Source organism: Passer domesticus, unplaced genomic scaffold (assembly GCF_036417665.1).
Source record: "Passer domesticus isolate bPasDom1 unplaced genomic scaffold, bPasDom1.hap1 HAP1_SCAFFOLD_44, whole genome shotgun sequence".
Lineage (NCBI taxonomy): Eukaryota > Metazoa > Chordata > Aves > Passeriformes > Passeridae > Passer > Passer domesticus.
Window position 1 is genome coordinate 1,922,835 of NW_026990160.1, and position 19,310 is coordinate 1,942,144.

Sequence of the window (19,310 nt, forward strand, 5' to 3'; positions counted from 1 at the left end):
TTTTTCTCCAAAAGCCCAGCATTTCAGCTGGAGAGTGGTAGCTGTCCCTAAAGAAATAACTAGAGCAGGGTTGAGCTGTTAAAGGATTTTTAGGTTTCCCTGTTGTGGTTTGCTTTGGGTTTTTTAAAAAATGTTTCTTGCCTGCTTCCTGGGACAGAGAAAACAGTTATGGAGCTCTGGACAGCTGGCAGAAACCTCTCCAAGCCCAAGGCTGATGGAGTCTGGCAGGATCCCAGCACTACAGCCCATGTATGTATGTCTGGATGCATGGGGAATGCCACCTGAGTCCCCTGGGAGTGTTGGAAAATGTCAGCCAAGCCCCCAGCAGTGTCAGGGAAACATTCCTGATAAATACCTGGTGGAGCTGCAGAGTTTCTGCTGTTGGGCCCTGGGGGGGCTGTGCTGGCTGTCACTGCCTGGGTCTGCCCCTGGATGTCTCAAATCTGCCCTTTTTGCTTGCCTTCTCTGTCTTTTCCTCTCCCACTGTGCTTTTTGCATGCCCACAGGGTGTTCATCCCTGTCCTCTGCAGTTCCTCAGTGCAAGCAGTTGCAGCTGCTGCAGCAGCTCAGTGTCGTCCCTGGGCTGCCTTTAGAGCAGACCTGCTCCAGCCTGGATTGGGAAGGGCTGGATCAAAGCATTTCTCAGTTCAAGGTGCCAGCAGCCAGCCAGGGGCTGCATCCTGAGCAGGAGCTGCTGCTGCAGGTGTCCCTCCCTCCCACTGCAGGTCCCTGTTCACAGTTATCTTCTTTTCCAGAGATGAGCTTCACCCACCTCAATTCACTCCCCATCCACCAAAGGAGATGAGAACATGTTTGCATTGCCCAGCATCTCGATGGAGGCACTTCAAGGCTGGAAAGCAGGAGGCAGCCACAGCCCTGACTGAAGAGCAGGATTTGACCCAGTCTTCAGGAGCAGAGGTAGATTTTCTTGTACACCTACTGCTTGTGCTGCCTCCCCAGCCTGCCACCAGCAAGTCATGCTCCTGCTGAGCTCCCTTTTTGCTGCCCTGCTGTCCTGTGCCCTGACAGTGGCTGGGCAGCAGGGCCAGTGGCTGGACATGGGGGAGCGGGAGGGAGAAATAGGAGAGTTTTCCTTGGAGAAGCTCACTCAGATCCTACAGGCCTGTGCTGAGTGTGGCATTTTTTGCCTTGTTGCCTTCCCAATGCAAGATGAGGCTTTCATCTGCATCATGATGGGAAGAGCTGCAGCTTCCTTGCCAGAGCAAGCTGGGATGAGTCCTGATCTCCATGTGCCCTCTTCCCAGCCCAGCCAGACTCCCTGTTTGCAGCTCTCTGCTGTCACCCGAGAGCTGCTCTTGCACTGCTGGCCCTGAAACTGTCTTACAAACTGAGACTTGGCAAAGTGGTTGTCTCTTCCTGCAGGCATAGGGAATGGCTTGTTTTTCAGGTGCCACCACAAGCTCCTGCAAACCCTCACCTCCCAGCAGGCCTGGAGGGATTCAGGTGCTGCGTGGACGCACCGCACACTGCCCTGGGAGCGGAGAAGGGAAGAGGGAATCTGTCTCCCTTGCACACTGTCAGTGTGGCAAGCAGGGCTGGAGCTGCCAGTGCCACTGGTGGCCCTGAGCATTGGCCACAGAGGGGCCTCCCATCCCTGCAGGCCCAGCACAAAGTGCTGCTGGAGCAGCTGGGTGTTGGAGAGGCCGTGCAGGACGCGTTGTGGGGCTGCCCAAGGACGCTGTGCAGCACCTATGGAGGGCACTGCTCCCCCTGCAACTCCTCAGGTGGTCCAGAGGAAGGTTTTGCAGGAGCTTTTGCTGTAGCACCTTGAGGGAGCAGCATTTAAATCAGAGAGAGAGGGGAAGAGCCTCAGGAGTCAGATGAGCTGGGCTGGGAGTCCTTTGCTCAGCTCCAAAGGCTCTCATTCTGAGTCTCCTCCTTTTCTAAAAGCAGTAAGTTTTGAAACTTTTTCAAGGCAAGTTGTGCATCAGAGAGAATTTCTAGTGCCAGGAGACATCCCAGTTCACTTTCATGTCATGTACTAATGAATGCATTGACCCGTGAGGATGGGAGAAGATTTTCCCCATGGTCCCTGCACTGGTCAGTGGCATGGATGCAGGATGAGATCAGGGTGATTCTGGCAGTGTTTGGGGAATAGGCCCCTCTGGCTGCAGCTGCACTTTGCTCCAAGCTGCTCTTCTGCATCCATTTCCATGCTCAACACCTCCATCTCTCCTGTCTTCCATGCAGGCTTCCAGTATCCTGCCAGTGTCAGGTGTGCTGCAGCCAGGAGAGAGCCAGCAGGTCTCCTTGCCCTTCTCTGGCCACCTCAACAGCATCTCCAGTGCCACGGCGCTGTGCCACGTGGAGGGAGGCCCCAGCTCCGAGGTGCTGGTGCCCGGGGAGGCCTCACGTGCCAGCTGCTCCCCGAGCCCCCAGGAGATCAACTGTGGCTCTGGGGCACCTCTCAGGGAGAGGTGAGTAAGCCTGCCATGGGTTCCTGCTCTCCATGGCTTACTGTCCCTGCAGGGCTTCCCTGCTCCAAGGACTCTGAGCTCAGAGGTGCTGCATAGCAAAGGCCAGAAGCAGCACAGGGATGGCCACTCTTGGCTCCCTGGCTCCCAAGAGAGGAAGCACCTTCTTCTGTTGGGACAGAGCATCTTCTTCTCTAGTTTAGTGGTGAGTCCTCCTGGCTCAGATGCTGCCTGCAGGGAGCTGGGCTCTGGCCCTGCCTTGGCACTGCCTCTAGAGGTGTCTTTAGCTCCATGGTGTTGAGCTGCCTCTTCTTCATCATCTCCCTTCTTCACCAAAACAGTGGGATTGTGGTGTGGACAGGCGTGGGGCACAGACCAAACCTTGGTTTGGGTGCTGCTGCTGCCACAGATGAAGTCCTTGCAGTGCTGATCTGCCAGGGCTCTCCTGATGGTGGGGCAGCAGCCATAAAAGCTCCTGTCCTTGGGGCTCCCCTTCAGCTGCAGCAGTGGGCAAGCACAGGAGAAGCTCTGCTCCAGCAGGGCAGCCCAGCTCAGGACACACAGGCAAAGTGTGAGCTGGGAGTGGAGGCTGCTTAAAGCAAGCCTGTGCATCAGGACTTCCTTCAGGCCAGGCTGAAGTTGGTTTCATGGGGAGGAGAGGGACGAGGCTGCTTCAGATGGTTTCCATGGCAGACAGCAGCAGCTGGCTTGGTCACAGCTGGCTTCCAGCAGGAAATCTGGCTGACAAGAGCCTGTCTTGCAGGAGAGCAGTTCCTGCAGCCTTTGCTTTCTGACTGATGGGATTATTCTCATTTAGGAACAGGCTATGAGTTGTTAAACCGAGGCTCACAGACAGAGACTCTCTAACTCATTGAAGTTAGAAAGTGGTATGTTTATTAACCCCGGCGGGCGGCACCAGAGTCGTCCCTACAAGGCGTGACCGCGCTGTACAAGGTTCTTTGCCCTCTCTTTATTTCCCAGGATCTTACACACAATACATGTGCACAACCCCAGCACCTTCCCTCCCCGCTCTGTATTAAAATGAGGTCATTAGTCCTTCACACCTGTGCAATTCTTCTCTGGAATTGGGTTGGTAGTCTTGAATTGGGCCAGTGGTCTTAAGGGATGAAGTCAGGAATGTCTTCATCAGGTCTCTGTGACCCTCTGGCACCATCCAAGGTCCCCTGCTTAGTGACTGATTGACATAAAGCCCAGGTGCTAACCATTGTTCTGCTGGTTTCAAGATGTTCTTCTAACAGTTCACTTACTCCACTTCCTTCTATCAAGAAGCTCATCATGGTAAACAATATAACAATCAGCTCTGGCTGAAGCATCTAATCATCATTAACCTATGGTCTACCTGTCTAACTGACATCCTGATCAATGTGAATTGCTTCTAAGCCTCAGGTGAAATCCGAACTCATTGAAATCCTGCTTCAGCTCTGCCCAGGGAGAAGGGAGCTGAATGAGCTGAGTAAGAATTGCAGGAGAGATCAGCAGACGTTGGCACTCTGTGCTCTGCTTGAAACTGGGAAGTCAAGAGACAAAGGGCGTTTTCAGGCACAGCGCAGAGAGCTGGTGGATCAGCCTTTGGCAGTGGGCTGGAGGTGTCTGGCTGTGCCTGGAGAGGCAGCTTGCACAGTCAAGCCCTTCTGATGGCAAGGCTCAGGCTTGGCTGGTCCTGGAGGTGCCCTTCCACCACTGCCCTCCCTTGGGATGTTCCCAACCTCTGTGGGTTGAGGAGAATTCACGGAAATGGTCTGGCGCTTCTGCCTGGCCTCAGGGTCAAGGAATGAAGTGCAGGGCCAGCCAGGACGAGTGAGCCCAAGGTTCTGGTGGTGACTCTCAGCCATGTTTTCTGTTTTGTCTGCAGAAGGGAGCTGAAGCGGCCGGCTCCAAAGCTTGAGGAGGAGACAAAAGCCTTGGCGGAGGAAGAGAGGCAGAAGGAGAAAGAGAAGCAGAAGAAAGCAAAGAAGGGTGTCTCTGTGGGGAAGGAACCTCCAAAAGCAGAGAAGGGGAAAACCAAACCCCCAGAGAGGAAGGAAAGCAAGGCCCCAGAGAAGAAGGACACCAAAGCATTATTAGAGAAGAAGGAAACCAAAGCTCCAGAGAAGATTGAAAAGAAACTCCCAGAAAAGAAATACAAACCTCCAGAGAAGAGGGAATCCAAATTCCCAGAGAAGAAGGAAACCAAAGCTCCAGAGAAGATTGAAAACAAACTCCCAGAAAAGAAATACAAACCTCCAGAAAAGAGGGAATCCAAATTCCTGGAGAAGAAGGAAACCAAAGCTCCAGAGAAGATTGAAAACAAACTCCCAGAAAAGAAATACAAACCTCCAGAAAAGAGGGAAATCAAAATCCCAGAGAGGAAGGAAAGCAAAGCACCAGATAGGAAGGAATTGAAAATCCTAAAGAAGGAAACCAAATCTCCAGAGAAGAGAAGCAAAGCTCCAGAAAAGAAGGAAACCAAATGCCCAGAGAGGAAGGAAATCAAAATCCCAGAGAAGGAAACCAAGGCACCAAAAAAGAAGGAACCCAAAGCCCCAAAGAAGGGGGAAGCCAAAGCCTGAAAGAAGGGAGGAACCAAAATCCCAGAGAACCCAGCTGAGCTGGAGAAGAACTCTTTATTTTATTCACACAACTTATTTTATACAGTTTGACAAACCTAATGTGCCACTTTAGTTAGTTAATAGATTTCTTATTATTAGTTATGCCAGTTATTAACAGTTGGATAATAAAATATATTTTACTTGTGCATCAAATCTCTCTGTTGTATTGTTTGTATTGTTACCTATTCTCTTCACTGATTCTTATGGGACAAATCCCTTGTTCTTGCAGGTGCATTTGTTTTTCACCCTCAGAACAGATTGTTCACCAAGTCTCATTCTCAAAATAACTTCACATGGGAACTTGTGACTGCTTAGCTGCCCTTAGAAGAGATGACAGGCCAGCTGTTAATATAGCAGAACAAGGCCTGGTTTCATAAGGCCTTTCTTTTATCATTATTCTACCTGTCTCTGACATCTCCCTCTTTTTGTTCATTAAAAAAGGCTCCTATGTTCTGATGTTAAAACAGCTCACTCTTGGGAGGGTATGATCTCATGAAGGTTATCACTGGTTATCTGTTAGATGTGGGAAAAGATACATAAAAGACCAATTACAATCAACAAAACTTACCCAATTCTGTCAAGTCATTGACACAGGGTTTTGCAGCATGAGCAAACAAAAGAATAATGTCCAATGTCTCTTAGGGAAATGGAAAGAAATGACCATTGTTTCCAATTAGCTGAGAAGTAGGAGAAGGTCCATTAGCTGGAAATGTTGATCTTGGACATCTCTGAATGTCCTCCTGGAGCTGGAACAGGGAAGGACTGAAGAAGGTTGGGAGGAGCACTGTCCCATGATGATGCCATGAGGCTTTTGTTGGCCAATTGCCTCTGTCAGTTTCCAGGCACAGCTGTGTCTTGGCAGTCCTACTCCTGTTCCTGTTCTGGCCACAAAGGCTGCAAGGGGATGAGGTTATTTCTCTTTCCACTGGGCCTCATTTCTTCAGAGCTGATCAGTATCTGATGGAATGAACGGGTGACTGCTTTGAGCTGTTGGTGATAAAACACAGGCATCTCTTCTCCTGAAGTTAATGAATCAGTTAGGCTTCCCTGTGGGACACTCCATTGGGATTTAGATGGGATGATCTTTTTTCCAAGTTTCTAATGTAAATATTGCAGGATTCAAAATTATTAGTTGTCCAAATTTCTCATGTACATATTGCATTATTTGAATGTTCTTAAGGCATTCATTCCTTTTTTTTTTTTTTTTTTTTTAAATAAGAATGAGATGCATGTCTTTTGTTATGAGTATGAAGAAGCATCGTAGCAAAATAATACATGTAGTGGACAAGAAACTTAGAGCAATTAGGAATAATTTGGATACAACGATCAGGAATATTCCTAATAGCAGACAAAACTAACAACATAGGTGGAATGAAATAAATAGAAATCTCTGAAATAATGTACCATCATCCCAGAGTCTGCAAACAGCTGACAAACCTCGATTCAGTGGGGACTTGGATAATTATTTCCAGATAATAATTCCCAAGCTCCCTTTAAAAATAGTTCTACTGTCATGTACAGACGGTCAAATTGCAAAGTCAAAGCAACTCAAATCTAGTTTTGATGCAGAAAACATCTGGGTCTGTTGGCTAATTCCTGTCCAGGCAGAGCTAAGGCCTGGCCATCACCCAAGCTCTAAGTGGGAGAGAATTCCCTAAATGTAATTTTAAACAAGGGTCCTAAGAATAGCACTTAGGAGTAAAGGTCTAGGGGTGAAAGACTGATGAACCATCCAATAGCTGTCACCTCCAGAATTTCCTCAGCATAGAGATGCTTTAAACACTGCAAACTGTTGGAGTGGTTCTGTAATAACAATTGGGACTGCATCTGATTGCTTAGAGTAGATGTCACAATACCATCAGTTTAGAGAAGACTTCTGACAAAGCTGAGATATCATTTCCTGGAACTCTGAAAAATACTTGAAAATCATGAGGCAGCACTGGGTCAAACCATGGAGCCCCAGTGCAGAGCCCAGCTAGAGGGGTAGTCTGGTCTAAGAGATACATGAGCAGCTAGAGAACAAAAGAAGGATCCTGAAATGACACGTGTCTTGTAGATAATTACACCAAAAGATGGTAAAACATATGAAAAGCTGGCTATAAAAACAGGAATACAAACATGAATGTATTTATGACACAAAAAATGCAACAAAGGAAACACTGAACAGCTCACTCATAAAATTTATGATACATCAGATTAAATAACACTCAAACCTGATATAAATTCCTTTTGACATCAATAGAGCTTAACAAGATGAACTCAATAAAACCCAGCCCTAAAAGGATTTCAAATTAATAAACATAATTTCATTATCTCCTTAGTAGAACAAAAAGCACTCTCAAGAGAACTCAATTACTATTACTACCGAACATAACTGGATCCATAAAAAGCTGGAATAGATCATTGCTGAAATTACGTAAAACTGAAACTTAACATTTATAAAATATACCAAAATTTACTTAATAAAACTTAACCTTATTCAAGAAGGTAACTGAGCGTTACAATATTTGGCCTTAATTTAACAGAATTCAAATGAACATTCTTAAAAGTTATAGATATGACATGATGTAACTCAGTCTAAGGTTATTAACACAAAAAGACAAAGGTGAACAAGGTGTAAGTGAAATAACAGCATGATGGTGTACTGGAGGCATTAAAGTTGTAACAAGCATATTAGAATTAGAAGTAAATCAGTTATGAGTAAAACCCATGGTAACTGCAAATTCCATGGAAACAGAAATTCAGTAAGACTTTTCAAAGTGCAGGGTTACTGGGAAATAAATATAATAATGTGCAATTTAGCATATTGCTGAACAACCCAACAGCTTTTAGTGACAGTATCTGGCATCATTTTATATGGCAAATGTGTTAGCATTCTTCTTAAAAAAATCAGACCATGTTAAAATTTGATAGGTAATAAGGCGCTGCATTTACCGCTTTTCAATCTCTCCAGTAACTGTAAAACCATATAAAACAATCAGAATTTAGTCAGAAACTAAAATAAACTTTTAAAAACCCTAGAGCACCACGTTTTCAGGGCACACAAACACAGCTCTGGGCCGGAGCGGGGCCTGTGCCGCCCACGGGGGAGAGGGAAGGCGCTGCCCACAGGGAAACTATGGGGAGAACAGAGGACATCTAAACTGCAATAACACAACTGTACACCAATAAAGCTTCTCTCAACATTCACACAATATTCATCCCTTAATTGCCAGAGCCAATCATCCCATTTTCCATCTCCCAGCAGGGCCCTGCGGCCGTGAATCCAGCCCGCCGGGGCTGGCCCGGCTCGGCTGCCACAGCCCTCCCGGGGCCGCTGCACCTCTGCTCCCCAAAACACTGCGGGGAAAAGAGCAGGGGAAAAGCAGCAACACACAACAAACCCTACAACCCGCACACAAAAGATAAACACAGAAGAGGCACAAGCTGCATTTTATTGCACCTTCTGCCAACAAGGTCACTGACTGAGAGTTGCATTTCCAAGGCCAAGATCTGTCTTTTGAGAAACTTCAAACTCAGAAATACCATTCTTACTAGATGTGTACAAGGCCAGGCCTCATTGGAGGCACAGCTTTTCTGGCAACTCTGCATCATCTTGAACTGAAAAAGAATTAAGCAGTGTGGTCATGAGTCTGGCATCTCAGCCAGAAAGGCCAGGTATTAGAGGGAAGAAGTCAGCCTACAAAATCTGATTATTTTTTCTCTTCCATTGGTCTGTCAATAATGATAATCAGAATATATTTCCACATGTTAACATGAAGGTGTTTGTATTTACATAAGCAGTAATGAATCTGTAAAGGCTTTTGAATTTTCTTCAAGGGCAAGGAAATTTGAACCAAATTTCTCTCTTAACAGAGAGGCCCAGTTTAACTTTTCACTGAAGATGTTAAACCCAAAGGCAGTTCATGTAATGCTGTCTTCACATGTTGCTGTAGAGACAGACAAGACACCTATTTCTTCATGCACAAGAGCCCATCTTTATTCTTCACAGCTCATATTTCTATGGTTTTCTGAAGGCATTGTGTTTCATTTTAATTGTTTAGTAACTTACTGCAACCCAGTTCATTGGTTAGTAGTTGCTCATGTAGGTGTCAGTCAAAACCTTTCCTCTCTAACAATGCTTCCATTCTTGTCTCCTGCATAGAAGATGTGGATAGAAGTCTTTCCTCTCACAGGTGCAAATTCCTTTCTCACAGGAACTTGTCAGGCTAGCTGTTAGCTGTACTTAGCCCAAGTAGCAGGCCTGAGCCATCATTTTACAAGGGTAACAAGGCTCTGCTTTTATATGGTATTACCTATATGCAGTGATATATAGGTATATCATATGATATATGATTCTTTCAGTCTTAAAGAATAATCATAAATTCCTTTCATGTGAATTTTGACCTCTGTAATATTTGTGTATGGTAGATTTGGAGTTCAACTCTGTTTTGACTCATGCCTTCATAGAATCCCAGACTCATGGAATCATTCAGGCTGGGAAAGCTGTGTGAGACCATGGAGTCCCAGCTGTGCCCGATGCCCACCTTGTCCCTGAGGCGACTCCGGCGTTTCGGGGTCTCCCCGGCCCCGGCTGCCGTGGGTGCCCAAGACAGAGAAGTCCAATTCAGCACGACCTGTCCGGGCCCCTCAGGCAGGCCCCAGAGCTGCAGGCAGTCTTAGCAAGCTCAGCTCTTTAGTGAGATCAGCTCTTTAGTGATTCTCAGCCCATTTGTGATTTCAGCTCTTGGCTTGCTGAGTGCCTTTGGCAGATGCTGGCAGAGAGAGGAGAAGGCTGTGTGAGGTTCCACAGAGATGTCTTTATTGATGTCTTCTGACAAGGTTCTCAGGGACAGCTCTTCTGCAGAACTGGGCAGAAGTAGGGCTTTATATAGCGTACAGGAGTTTTAGAAACAGTCCAATAGTGAGGGTTGGGGCGAAAGTGACCTGTGGGCATAGAGAGATAAGCAAGGGTCCGAGGGTGGAAGAGGGGATCCTTAGGTCCAGTCATCATGACCAGGCATTTCCTGTCTTAGGCTGCTGAACACCAGGGAGGCATTGCAGGCCCTGGGCCTGCCACAACTCCACTTTCTGTATTTAGGAAAAAGGCATTCCCTATAGTTCTTTTAAACCAATGGAAAAGGCATGAAAACATAGCTAATACAATGACAATTACAAGGAAAATCCACAACATTCCCTTAACCAAAGATGCAACCCATCATGTTAATCCCCATTGACCAAAAGGGTCATTGACCCAGTCTGGGCTGTTTTCTACTTTTCAGTCCTACACCAGTTCCTTCAGTTTCTGGATGTTTGCGTGGATGGATTCCCAGTGTGAAGAGAGATTGAAGCAGCACATCCCTTCCAAGTCTTGGCAGCTGTGTCCATGGGCAAGCAGCAGGAAGTCAATTGCTGCTCGATTTTGGAGTGGTGCATGTCTTGTGGTTTCTTCTTCCTTTCAAAGACCGCTCAGGGCAGCCGATGTAGCGCTGGCTTGCTTACTGAGCCAGCACACAGGGTGATTCATTTCACCAAGGGCTTTAGCTGCAGCCACCCATGGTAGGAATAGGGAGACAGCAATCCTTTTTGGTTTGTTCCAATCGTATAATTTGGGATTGCAATTTTCATCAAATCCTGTGTAGGATCTTTTGTGCCATTTTCATTCACTTTCTTTTTTTCAGTTATGTAGCAAGGTTATATTTGATGTGTGAGTAGAAAGTTTTCCAAGGCTACAGGGAGCTCCCTGTAGCCATGAGGGGATCCCAGCCCATACTTGGTCACCACAGATGAGAAACGTTCCCTTGGGTAGTACTTTGGGGTGAAGAGAGGATACAGAGATCACATGAGCAGTGTAATTACACCAATCAGTAGGGTTACAGGCTTTGTTAATTGGTGATGTGTCTTTTTGGTATCTGGTTTAGGTCTGGTCAATTTCTGGCCAATTATTTTTTGGATGTCTAAAGTAAATTTGACACAGTATGTTTCCTTGGAGGATCCCAACAGGTCCAATTCTTGGGGTTCCTCGAGAGCACTGGGCAGCATTTTTGTCCACTGGTCCCAGGTGCCCACCAGGTTGGGTCTCTCACCTGTGGTGAGGAGGAGCTCTGAGTTATAGACGGGCCAGGCATCGGCTGCGAAGGGAATTCCTACCAGACATGTGGGAAGTGGGTTATCCATGCTTCCCATGGATAAGCACATGTTATCCTGTTTTAATGTCCTTGCTGAGGTTACCCAGACATTGTGGCCAGGCTGTGGGCTGATCCAGGCGATGGCACACGGTACGTGAGGAACATCCAGGCAGCAGTGAGGACAGCACCAACGGAGACATTTTTCATCTCTGGACAGGAATGGGGCTTCTGATAGGGAATATAAGCAAAATTTGTTATCTCGATGGTGGGAGGGGAGGGTTAGGGTTTTCTCCTTTGTTCCTTCCCTCGGTTCCTTCCCCTCCCCCTTTTTTTTTTCTTTCTTTTCTTTTTTTTTTTTTTTTTTTTTTTCTTTTTCCTTAAACTAAGGATGGGGGGATGGGTATAAGGTTAGGGGTTTTTGGTAGGAGTTGAGAAAGGGGAATAATAGGGTTTTTTAGGGTAAAAAGGAGTAATAACATATAACTTAGAGAACAATTTTGTGTTCAGGCTGTGTCTGGCAGTAAACATGTTGCAGCAGAATGTTGTTCAGCTTTCTGTTTTGTCTGCTGTCCTGTGATGGGATGGTCTTTTCTTCTGTATGTGGACATTCGGCAACGTCTTCGTCTCCAGGCAGAACTGGTCTGGTTTTGAGGAGGTCTTGTGTTTGATTCTGGGGAATTCTTGTCAGTTTTTATGGGAGTGGCTTTTGCAATGCCTAGATAGGGTTTTATGTTTTTTCCTGGGTACCATCCAGGAGCAGATGGGAGTAGAACACAGGCATCCCCTCTTCCCCAGGTAATCAACTGGAAAGGCCCAGAAATTTGATGTGTTTCTGGGTCCTTGCCCAGCACAGGTGGTTTCTCAGTGAGCTTTGCTTGGGTGGTATTTGCAAAGTGGTGAAGTACTGGGGGGTCAGGCTCTGATGTTGTACAATTTAGGAAGCTGATGACGTAGAGAGCCTTGCAAAGTCTTTCCACTGGAGATTTGATTTTTGTTTCTCTTCATTGCTGATTGAGGACTCTTTTGAGGGTTTGATGTGTCCTTTCCACGATGGATTGTCCTGTGGGATTTGCAGGTATGCCTTTCTTGTGTTCTGTTCCCCACTCACTGAAGAACTCTTTTAACTTACAAGAGGTATAGGCAGGTCCATTATCAGCCTTGATCTCCTTTGGTGCTCCCAGGGTAGCAAAGGCAAGGAGGAAATGTTTAATGGTGTGCTGTGTGGTCTCTCTTGGATGAGCTGGTGCAAATACTGCTCCTGAAAACGTATCGACTGATACGTGCACGTATTTTGATCTCCCAAAAGGTGGGAAGTGGGTCACATCTGTCTGCCACAGCTGGCAGCTGTTCAGGCCTCGGGGATTGACTCCTGTGCCCATAGATGGTATCTGGTAGTTTTGGCAGTTGAGACATGTGGCAACAATAGCTTTTGCTTGATCTTTTGAGAACTTGAACATTCTGATAAGGACAGGCACATTTTGATGAAAAATGAGTGTGACAACTTTGCGTGGGCAAAGATCTCAGGGATATTAGCAGTCTCTATTGCCATGGCCAATTTTTGCCATGATTCCTTCTGTGATGATACCTGGGAGGTTGGTGTGTTACCTCATGTGCATGATATGGTAAGGTTGCTTTCTGTGGGAGATTAAGCATGTTAATGCAGAAATCAATTAGTGTAACTTTGGATTGGAAACCTCTTTGAGAAGAGCATGTTCTGCTCTCATACTACACCACTCAGCCAAGAGCACCCTGTTACCTTTGGGGACACCCCTTAAATACCTTTTCCCTTACATCAGCCTGTTGCATATTCATACACCCTCATGCACAGCAAACTTTCCCCCAAACTAGTTTACATGTTCCAAGAACTGTTTGGCATGGCTCCTCCTTGGATCCACCTTTTTAGAGCATGCAGATTCCTTGGCTGTGGTTTCAGTCCATTCTTATCACCTCCAGTTTTTGGGCCTTGCTCCACTCTGCCTTCAGACGCTGAGTGCTGACAATTGGCAGATCTGTACAGGTGTCCTCATCCTGTGTTCATTGGATGTTATCCCATCCAAGCAGGCATTTTAACACAACCAGCCATTTCACTAAGCTTAATTAACAACAGAAATAAAAAGTATGTCTTTAGAACAAAGTTACTTTAGCACAACACATATAAAATCCATTTTAATATTTGAGAAAAGCCAATATTATAATTTCTATCTTTAACAGGGTGAAGGAGCTCTGGCCCAGGCTCTGGCCCTGGGGGACACACAGACACTGCTGGGGGGTCCCTGTGCCCCTGTCCCACCCCCACAGCCCCAGCCCCCCGTCCCCGTGCCAGGCTCTGGGGTCGATCTCGTGGAACATCCTCTGGGGGAGGCTGCGGCGCCGGGGGCGGGGGGACCCGGGGGGACAGGGGACCCCGCTGTGCACGAGCAGGGTTGGACTGCTCTGGGGGAGCTGTGAGGGGGGCTGGGGTAGAGTGACCTCCCCAGTGACCTCACACAGCCCCTGTGATGTCACACAGCCCCTGTGATGTCACACAGGCACTGTGATGTCACACAGACACTGTGATGTCACACAGACACTCTGATGTCACAGACTACCTGTGGTTTCATACAGCCTTCTGTGATGTCACACAACCACTCTGTGATGTCACACAGCCTCCATGTGATGTCATATAGCTGCTATTTGATGTCACAGAACAGCTTTGTGATGTCACAGTCACCCTGTGATGTCACAATCTTGTCTGCGATGTCACAGCCTCCTCTGTGACATCACACAGCTGATCTGTGACATCACACAGCTGATCTGTGATGTCACACTCTATGTCACAACCCACACTCTGATGTCACAGAACCACCTTATATGATGTCACAGCTGGCTCTGTGATGTCACAACCCCCTCAGTGATGTCACTCAGCCCACTCAGTGATGTCACACACCCCCTTTCTGACATGACAGCTGCTCTGTGCCTCCATGACACAGCCACAGAGGTGCCGCTGTGACACAGCCCCCTCTGGGACATCCCCCAGCCCCTGCCAGTGCTGAGCCCCTGTCAGCTCTGGCTGTGCCCTGCTGGTGTCCCTGAGCTGCCCTGGCAGTGCCCCAGCCCTGCTGGGCTGTGCCCAGGAGCTGCTCCTGGCCAGAGCTGTCTCTCTGCAGCGCTGCCCTTGCCAGGAGCTGCCTCTGGGCCAGGAGCCCGGCCCAGCTCAGCAGCACAGACACAGCACCAGGACTTTAATCACCCTCTGGGGCTTTGCTGCTCTTTGCATCACACCCAGTCCCTCAGAGTGTGCTCAGAGAACTTCTCAGGGACTCAAAAGGGAGTGAAACACTGAAGTTTCTCATACTTAAAATAGATCCTTTTGAGGAACAGGACCAAAAAAGTATCCCCATGTTCCAGGTAAAGCAGAACACTGGAGGCAGTGATGACAGCTGGGGACAAGCAAGGAAAAGGTGTTTCTGATGCTGAGCAATCCTGTGCCTCTGTCCCTGCAGGCTGTCGTCATCCCCCGGCTGCCCCACCTGGCTGGCCCCTTCCTTTGCTGACAGCTCTGCCTCCTGCCTGCCTCTGCCTGCCCACACAAAGCCTTGGGCTGCTCCAGGCTCCTTCTGGGGGTCGTGTTGTACCACAGTCCTGCCCTGGGAGGGAAATTCCTTTCTCCTGGTGTCCAGTCTGGACCACCCCAGCTGCACATGGTGCCTCTCTCTGTTTTATACAAGGAAGAAAAACTCCAGCCTCTCTGAAACCACCCTTCACTCCCTCCCAGGACACTCCTGTTCTGTCCTCAGTCTCCACACCACTGAGCCCAGAGTCTGCAGCCTCCTCCTGCTGGTTATGTGATGAGGCCTCCAAACCCCATCTTGGGAGATTTTTGGGTCCTCACCAAGATCTGTGAAAATGGAAAAATAGTGGCCAAAGTTATTTTTTTCCAAATCTTGCTGTGACAGAACAAGAGTCAATATCTTTCAACTGAATGAGGGTGGATTTACTTTGTTGAAAGGAGGAAATATTTTACAGTGATGAGAGTGGCAGAAAACGGCAACTTTTTCCAGAGGAGTGGATTCCCTATCACAGCACTACTCCAAGATCAGCAGCTTTGTGCAACCTGACCCAGTGAAACCCTCTCATCCCCAAGGACAGAATTCCTGTTGTGTGGGTTCTCTGATGTGCTGGGTGCCCTCACTACGCTTCTGGCCAGAATGTCTGCTGAGGGCAGCCAGGCTGCTGCAGGGGCAGTGACCTCACAGCCATCACCATGGCAGCCCTGTCCCCTGGGCCTGGCTCTGCCCTTTCCTCTGCCCCTGCCTTGTCTCTGCTGGCATGAAGAGTTTTGTCATTCATATCTTGTCCCCAAGGTGCTGGGGCCAATGGCTTCCCAGGCCGGCTCCTGGAGCAGAAGTGGCTTTTCAGAGCCCAGGCAGAAAGGAGCCCTGAGGCAGCAGCTCTGCAGTGCTGGCCACCAGGCCGGGCTGCCAAGGGAGGCTTCTGGCCATGCCCTGCAAGGAGCTGCTGCTGCCAAGGTGCCTTTGGTGCCTCAGGCTCTGCCTGGCACAGCTCCCAGCACGGCACTCTGCCCTTGTACCCGAGCCCTTCCCTGTGCTGGGGCTGGCCTGGGGCTTTTCCTGCAGCGGGACCTGCCCTGCTCCTGGCACAGGAAAGGCAGTTCCTGCTGGAGCAGGAGGCTCTGCCTGCAGTGGGCTCCAACAACTCCAGCCAGGCCCTGTTGACTCCAAAACTGCTTCCTAAAGCAGAATATTCTAATAATTGTTATAGGTCCTGTACTGTGAAGTAAATTACTCTCTTTTTTTAAATTTAATCTGTGGTGTAAACAAACCATTCTGTCTAATCATGATCAGAATCAATCAGAGCTGTATTTATATAAATTTATCTAGAATTCCATCGATAATCCTGTGGGACAAATTGCATTAAGGTTCAATTCTACCTGTCCAATCTTTTACACCTTTGACAAAGTCTGGGGCTGGGATTGGACCCAGCCACTCCCACTCTCTTGTACTAAAATAAATTTTGGAACTCTAGGGGCCCTGCAGGGATTTGAGGATCCATGGTGGCTGTTGGGTGTCATTTCCCCATCTCATGACTCAGCAGGAGTTTCTCCAACAAAGAAATAAAGCTTTTGCTGAAGCTGCCACTGTGCCCATGACAGGAACCCCTGGGAGTGTCTGGGACATCCCGGCTCTTTGGCAGCCTGGGGACTCCTGGGATGTCACCGTGGAGCCCCTGTGACTGCCTGTGACAGATCGGTGCCTTTGCAGCCCAAGGTCCCCTGGGATGTCACCATGGAATGGCTGTGACTGCCTCTGACCACAGGGCTCTTTACCATCCCCAGAAACCCCTGGGAGGTCTCCATGGAGTCCCTGTTTCTGCCTGTGACATTCCAGCTCTTGAACAGCCTGGAGTCTCCTGGAATGTCCCCATGGAACCCCTCTGAGGGCCTGTGACAAATCTGATCCTTAGCAGGCAGCCATCACCAGGACCCTGTTGCTGTGGGTCATGGGATCCCAGATCCACAGAATTGGCTGAGCTGGGAGGGACCCATCAGGATCCTGGAGTCCAACTGCTGGCCCTGCACAGGACACCCCAACAATGCCAGCCTGGGCCTGGCAGCGCTGGCCAAACGCTGCTGGAGCTCAGAGTGCCCTGGAGCTGGGAGCCTTCCCTGGGGAGCCTGGTCACTGCCCCAGCAGGCTCTGGGCAAAAACCTTTTCCTGAGATCCAGCCTGAGCCTGCCCTGACTCAGCTGCAGCCGTTCCCTCCAGTCCTGTCCCTGGGCACCAGAGGGAAGAGGTTCCCACAGCCCCAGCCAGGGACCCGCTCCCAAGGCTGTTGCCATGGCCACCAGGCTGGGACCAGCTGGGATGCTCGGTTTCCATGGGCCGGGGTTCAGAAATGGGATTCCCCAATTTCCTGTTCTCGCTAAAACCACGCTGCTGCTCGCTGCCCTCCCACCTCCCATGGAAAGAACAAAAGGCAAAGATCCCAGGCTGGGATAAGAACAATTTACTGGGAACAGCAATGAGATAAGGAATAAACAGGAACAAAAGCAATATTGATAACAGAAGGGATAAAAAAAAAACTATTTACAGGGAAAACTACAACATCACCACTGAGTGGCTCTTCCTGGCCATGTATTTCCTCCTGCCTGGAAAGGACACCTTTCTCCTCAGGGAGAGAGAGAGAGTCCCTTTCCTGCCCCTGGCAATGACCTGAGGTGGAGTGAATGTAATGACACAGCTCTGGCCAGACCCTCTTGTTCTTCAATCCTACATCAGGTCACTAGCAGGGGCAGGAAAAGTGACAAGTGTCTTCCCACCATGGATCACAGGGAACATGGATCAGCAGGTCTCTTCCCAATGCGGGTTCTCCAATGGGGGATGAAGCTGGAGCAGCACACGAGGCTCTTCCCACACTCAGGGCACTTGCAGGACTTCCCTTACTGGTGACTCTGTTGGTGTTTGGTCAAGTTAGAGCTGTGGGTGAAGCTCTTCCCACACTGGGGACACTCGTAGGGCCTCTCCCCGCTGTTGATGCACCGGTGCCTGGCGAAGTTTGAGTTGCAGTTGAAGCCCTTCCTGCAGTCTGGGCAGCGGAAGGGCCTCTCCTCTGTGTGAATCCATTGATGCTGGAGGAGACTGGAGCTGGTCTGAAACCTCTTCTGACACTCGGGACAGTCATAGGGCCTCTCCCCGGTATGGATGCGTTAGTGAGTGATGAGCTCAGAGCTGCACCTGAAGCCTTTCCCACACTCCCCACACTCGTAGGGCCGTTCCCCAGTGTGGGTTCTCTGGTGCATGATCAGGTTGGTGATCAACCAGAAGCTCTTCCCACACTCCAAGCACCTGTGAGGCTTCTCCCCATCAGGAACCTGCTCATGGACCACCAGCTCCAAGCTCTGGCTGAAGCTCTGTCCACCTTCCTGGCACAGGCTGGCTCTTTCCCCCTCAGATCCCCGCCATCTGCGTTTGCAGCCCCTCCTCATGCAGGATCTCCGGGGCTTTTCCTCCCCGTTGGGTTCCTGCGCCGTGGAGCCGCTCAAAACGGCCTCTGCCACGAGGTTCTGCCGCGGGGATTTGTCCTCCCTGCTCTCCATGCCCAGCTCCTGCTCTGGGGGGGGAAGGACAAGCACAGGATGGCATTTGCCTCCGGGCCACAGGCAAGGGCAAGGAGATGCCCCCAGGCTGTCCTGCAGCCGGGGCCCTGCTGGGCTGGGAGATGGAGCAGGAGAGAGGGGAACGGGGCACTGACTTCCTCCTCACCTGCCTCAGTGTTCTGGGGCATTTTCCTCACAGCCTCAGTGGGGGTTGGCAATGGAAATCCTGGTTTGAGGAAAACAAAGGATGAGCACATTGAGTTTGAAGGTCCCTCTGCCCAAGTCCATCTCTACAAGTCACCGGCCATCTGGGCTCCAGAAAAACCTCCCAAACGCCAAGAGTCAGCCCTAAAAAGCCTCCCAGGAATTCTCCGTCCCTCCTCCCTCCCCTCTGCTGTTCAGGGGATCCCCCCTGTCCCAGCTGCTGGGGTCACGCTTGCATTGGGGTCCCCCTTCTCCTCGGTGCCCGCCCTCCCCAGCCTGCTGGCAGTCCCAGCAATCCCAAAAGCTGCCCCCTCTTCACTCCCCATTCAGGGGTGCCGGGGCTTTTTGGGCTTCATTTTGGGCTCCCTTCTCCCCTCATGCTCTGCTCCGGGCTGCAGGGGCTCCAAGGAGTCCCCCCTGCCCCTCTCCAGCCTCTGCAGGCTCCCGCCCATGGCGGCGCTCCCCCCACTCTGGGCTCCCCACTTTGGGCTCCTGGGGGACACAGGGCTCTGCTCCTCCAGGCTGCCTCTGCCGCCAGCCGCCACCGCCACCCCCCGATGTCCCCCCGAGGGGCCTTTTCCGCTCAGCCTCGCACTTCTCCATTCTCCAAACATCCCCCCATATAACCCAACTGGGAGGAACTGGGAGTGACTGGGAACATGCTGGTGGTCAATGGAAAAAACTGGGCTTCTACTGGGACCAACTGGGATCACGCTGGAGGTGACTGGGATCATCCTGGCACTGAGTGCCACTGCACTGAGGCTGACTGGGAGTGCTTGGCAGCAAATGGGATCATACTGGGGAATAATGGGAGGGACTGGGAACATGCTGGTGGGAACTGGCATACACTGGGAGATAC

General features: G+C 49.6%; 1 protein-coding gene and 1 long non-coding RNA gene across 2 annotated transcripts; one reads left to right on the forward strand and one right to left on the reverse strand.

The window, feature by feature from the left end:
- Positions 1-159: 159 nt before the first annotated feature.
- Positions 160-5,184, forward strand: LOC135292730 (neurofilament heavy polypeptide-like). The gene is made up of 4 exons (XM_064406829.1): positions 160-249; positions 756-918; positions 2,212-2,438; positions 4,309-5,184. The coding sequence occupies exons 1-4, from the start codon at positions 215-217 to the stop codon at positions 5,003-5,005; spliced, it is 1,122 nt and encodes a 373-aa protein (XP_064262899.1). The 5' UTR covers positions 160-214; the 3' UTR covers positions 5,006-5,184.
- An 11,958-nt stretch (positions 5,185-17,142) lies between these two features.
- Positions 17,143-18,738, reverse strand: LOC135292652 (uncharacterized). Its single transcript, XR_010354873.1, has 2 exons — positions 18,414-18,738; positions 17,143-18,261 (listed from the first exon to the last, which is right to left on the reverse strand). It is a non-coding gene; the product is annotated as an uncharacterized LOC135292652 (long non-coding RNA).
- Between the last annotated feature and the right edge of the window lie 572 nt (positions 18,739-19,310).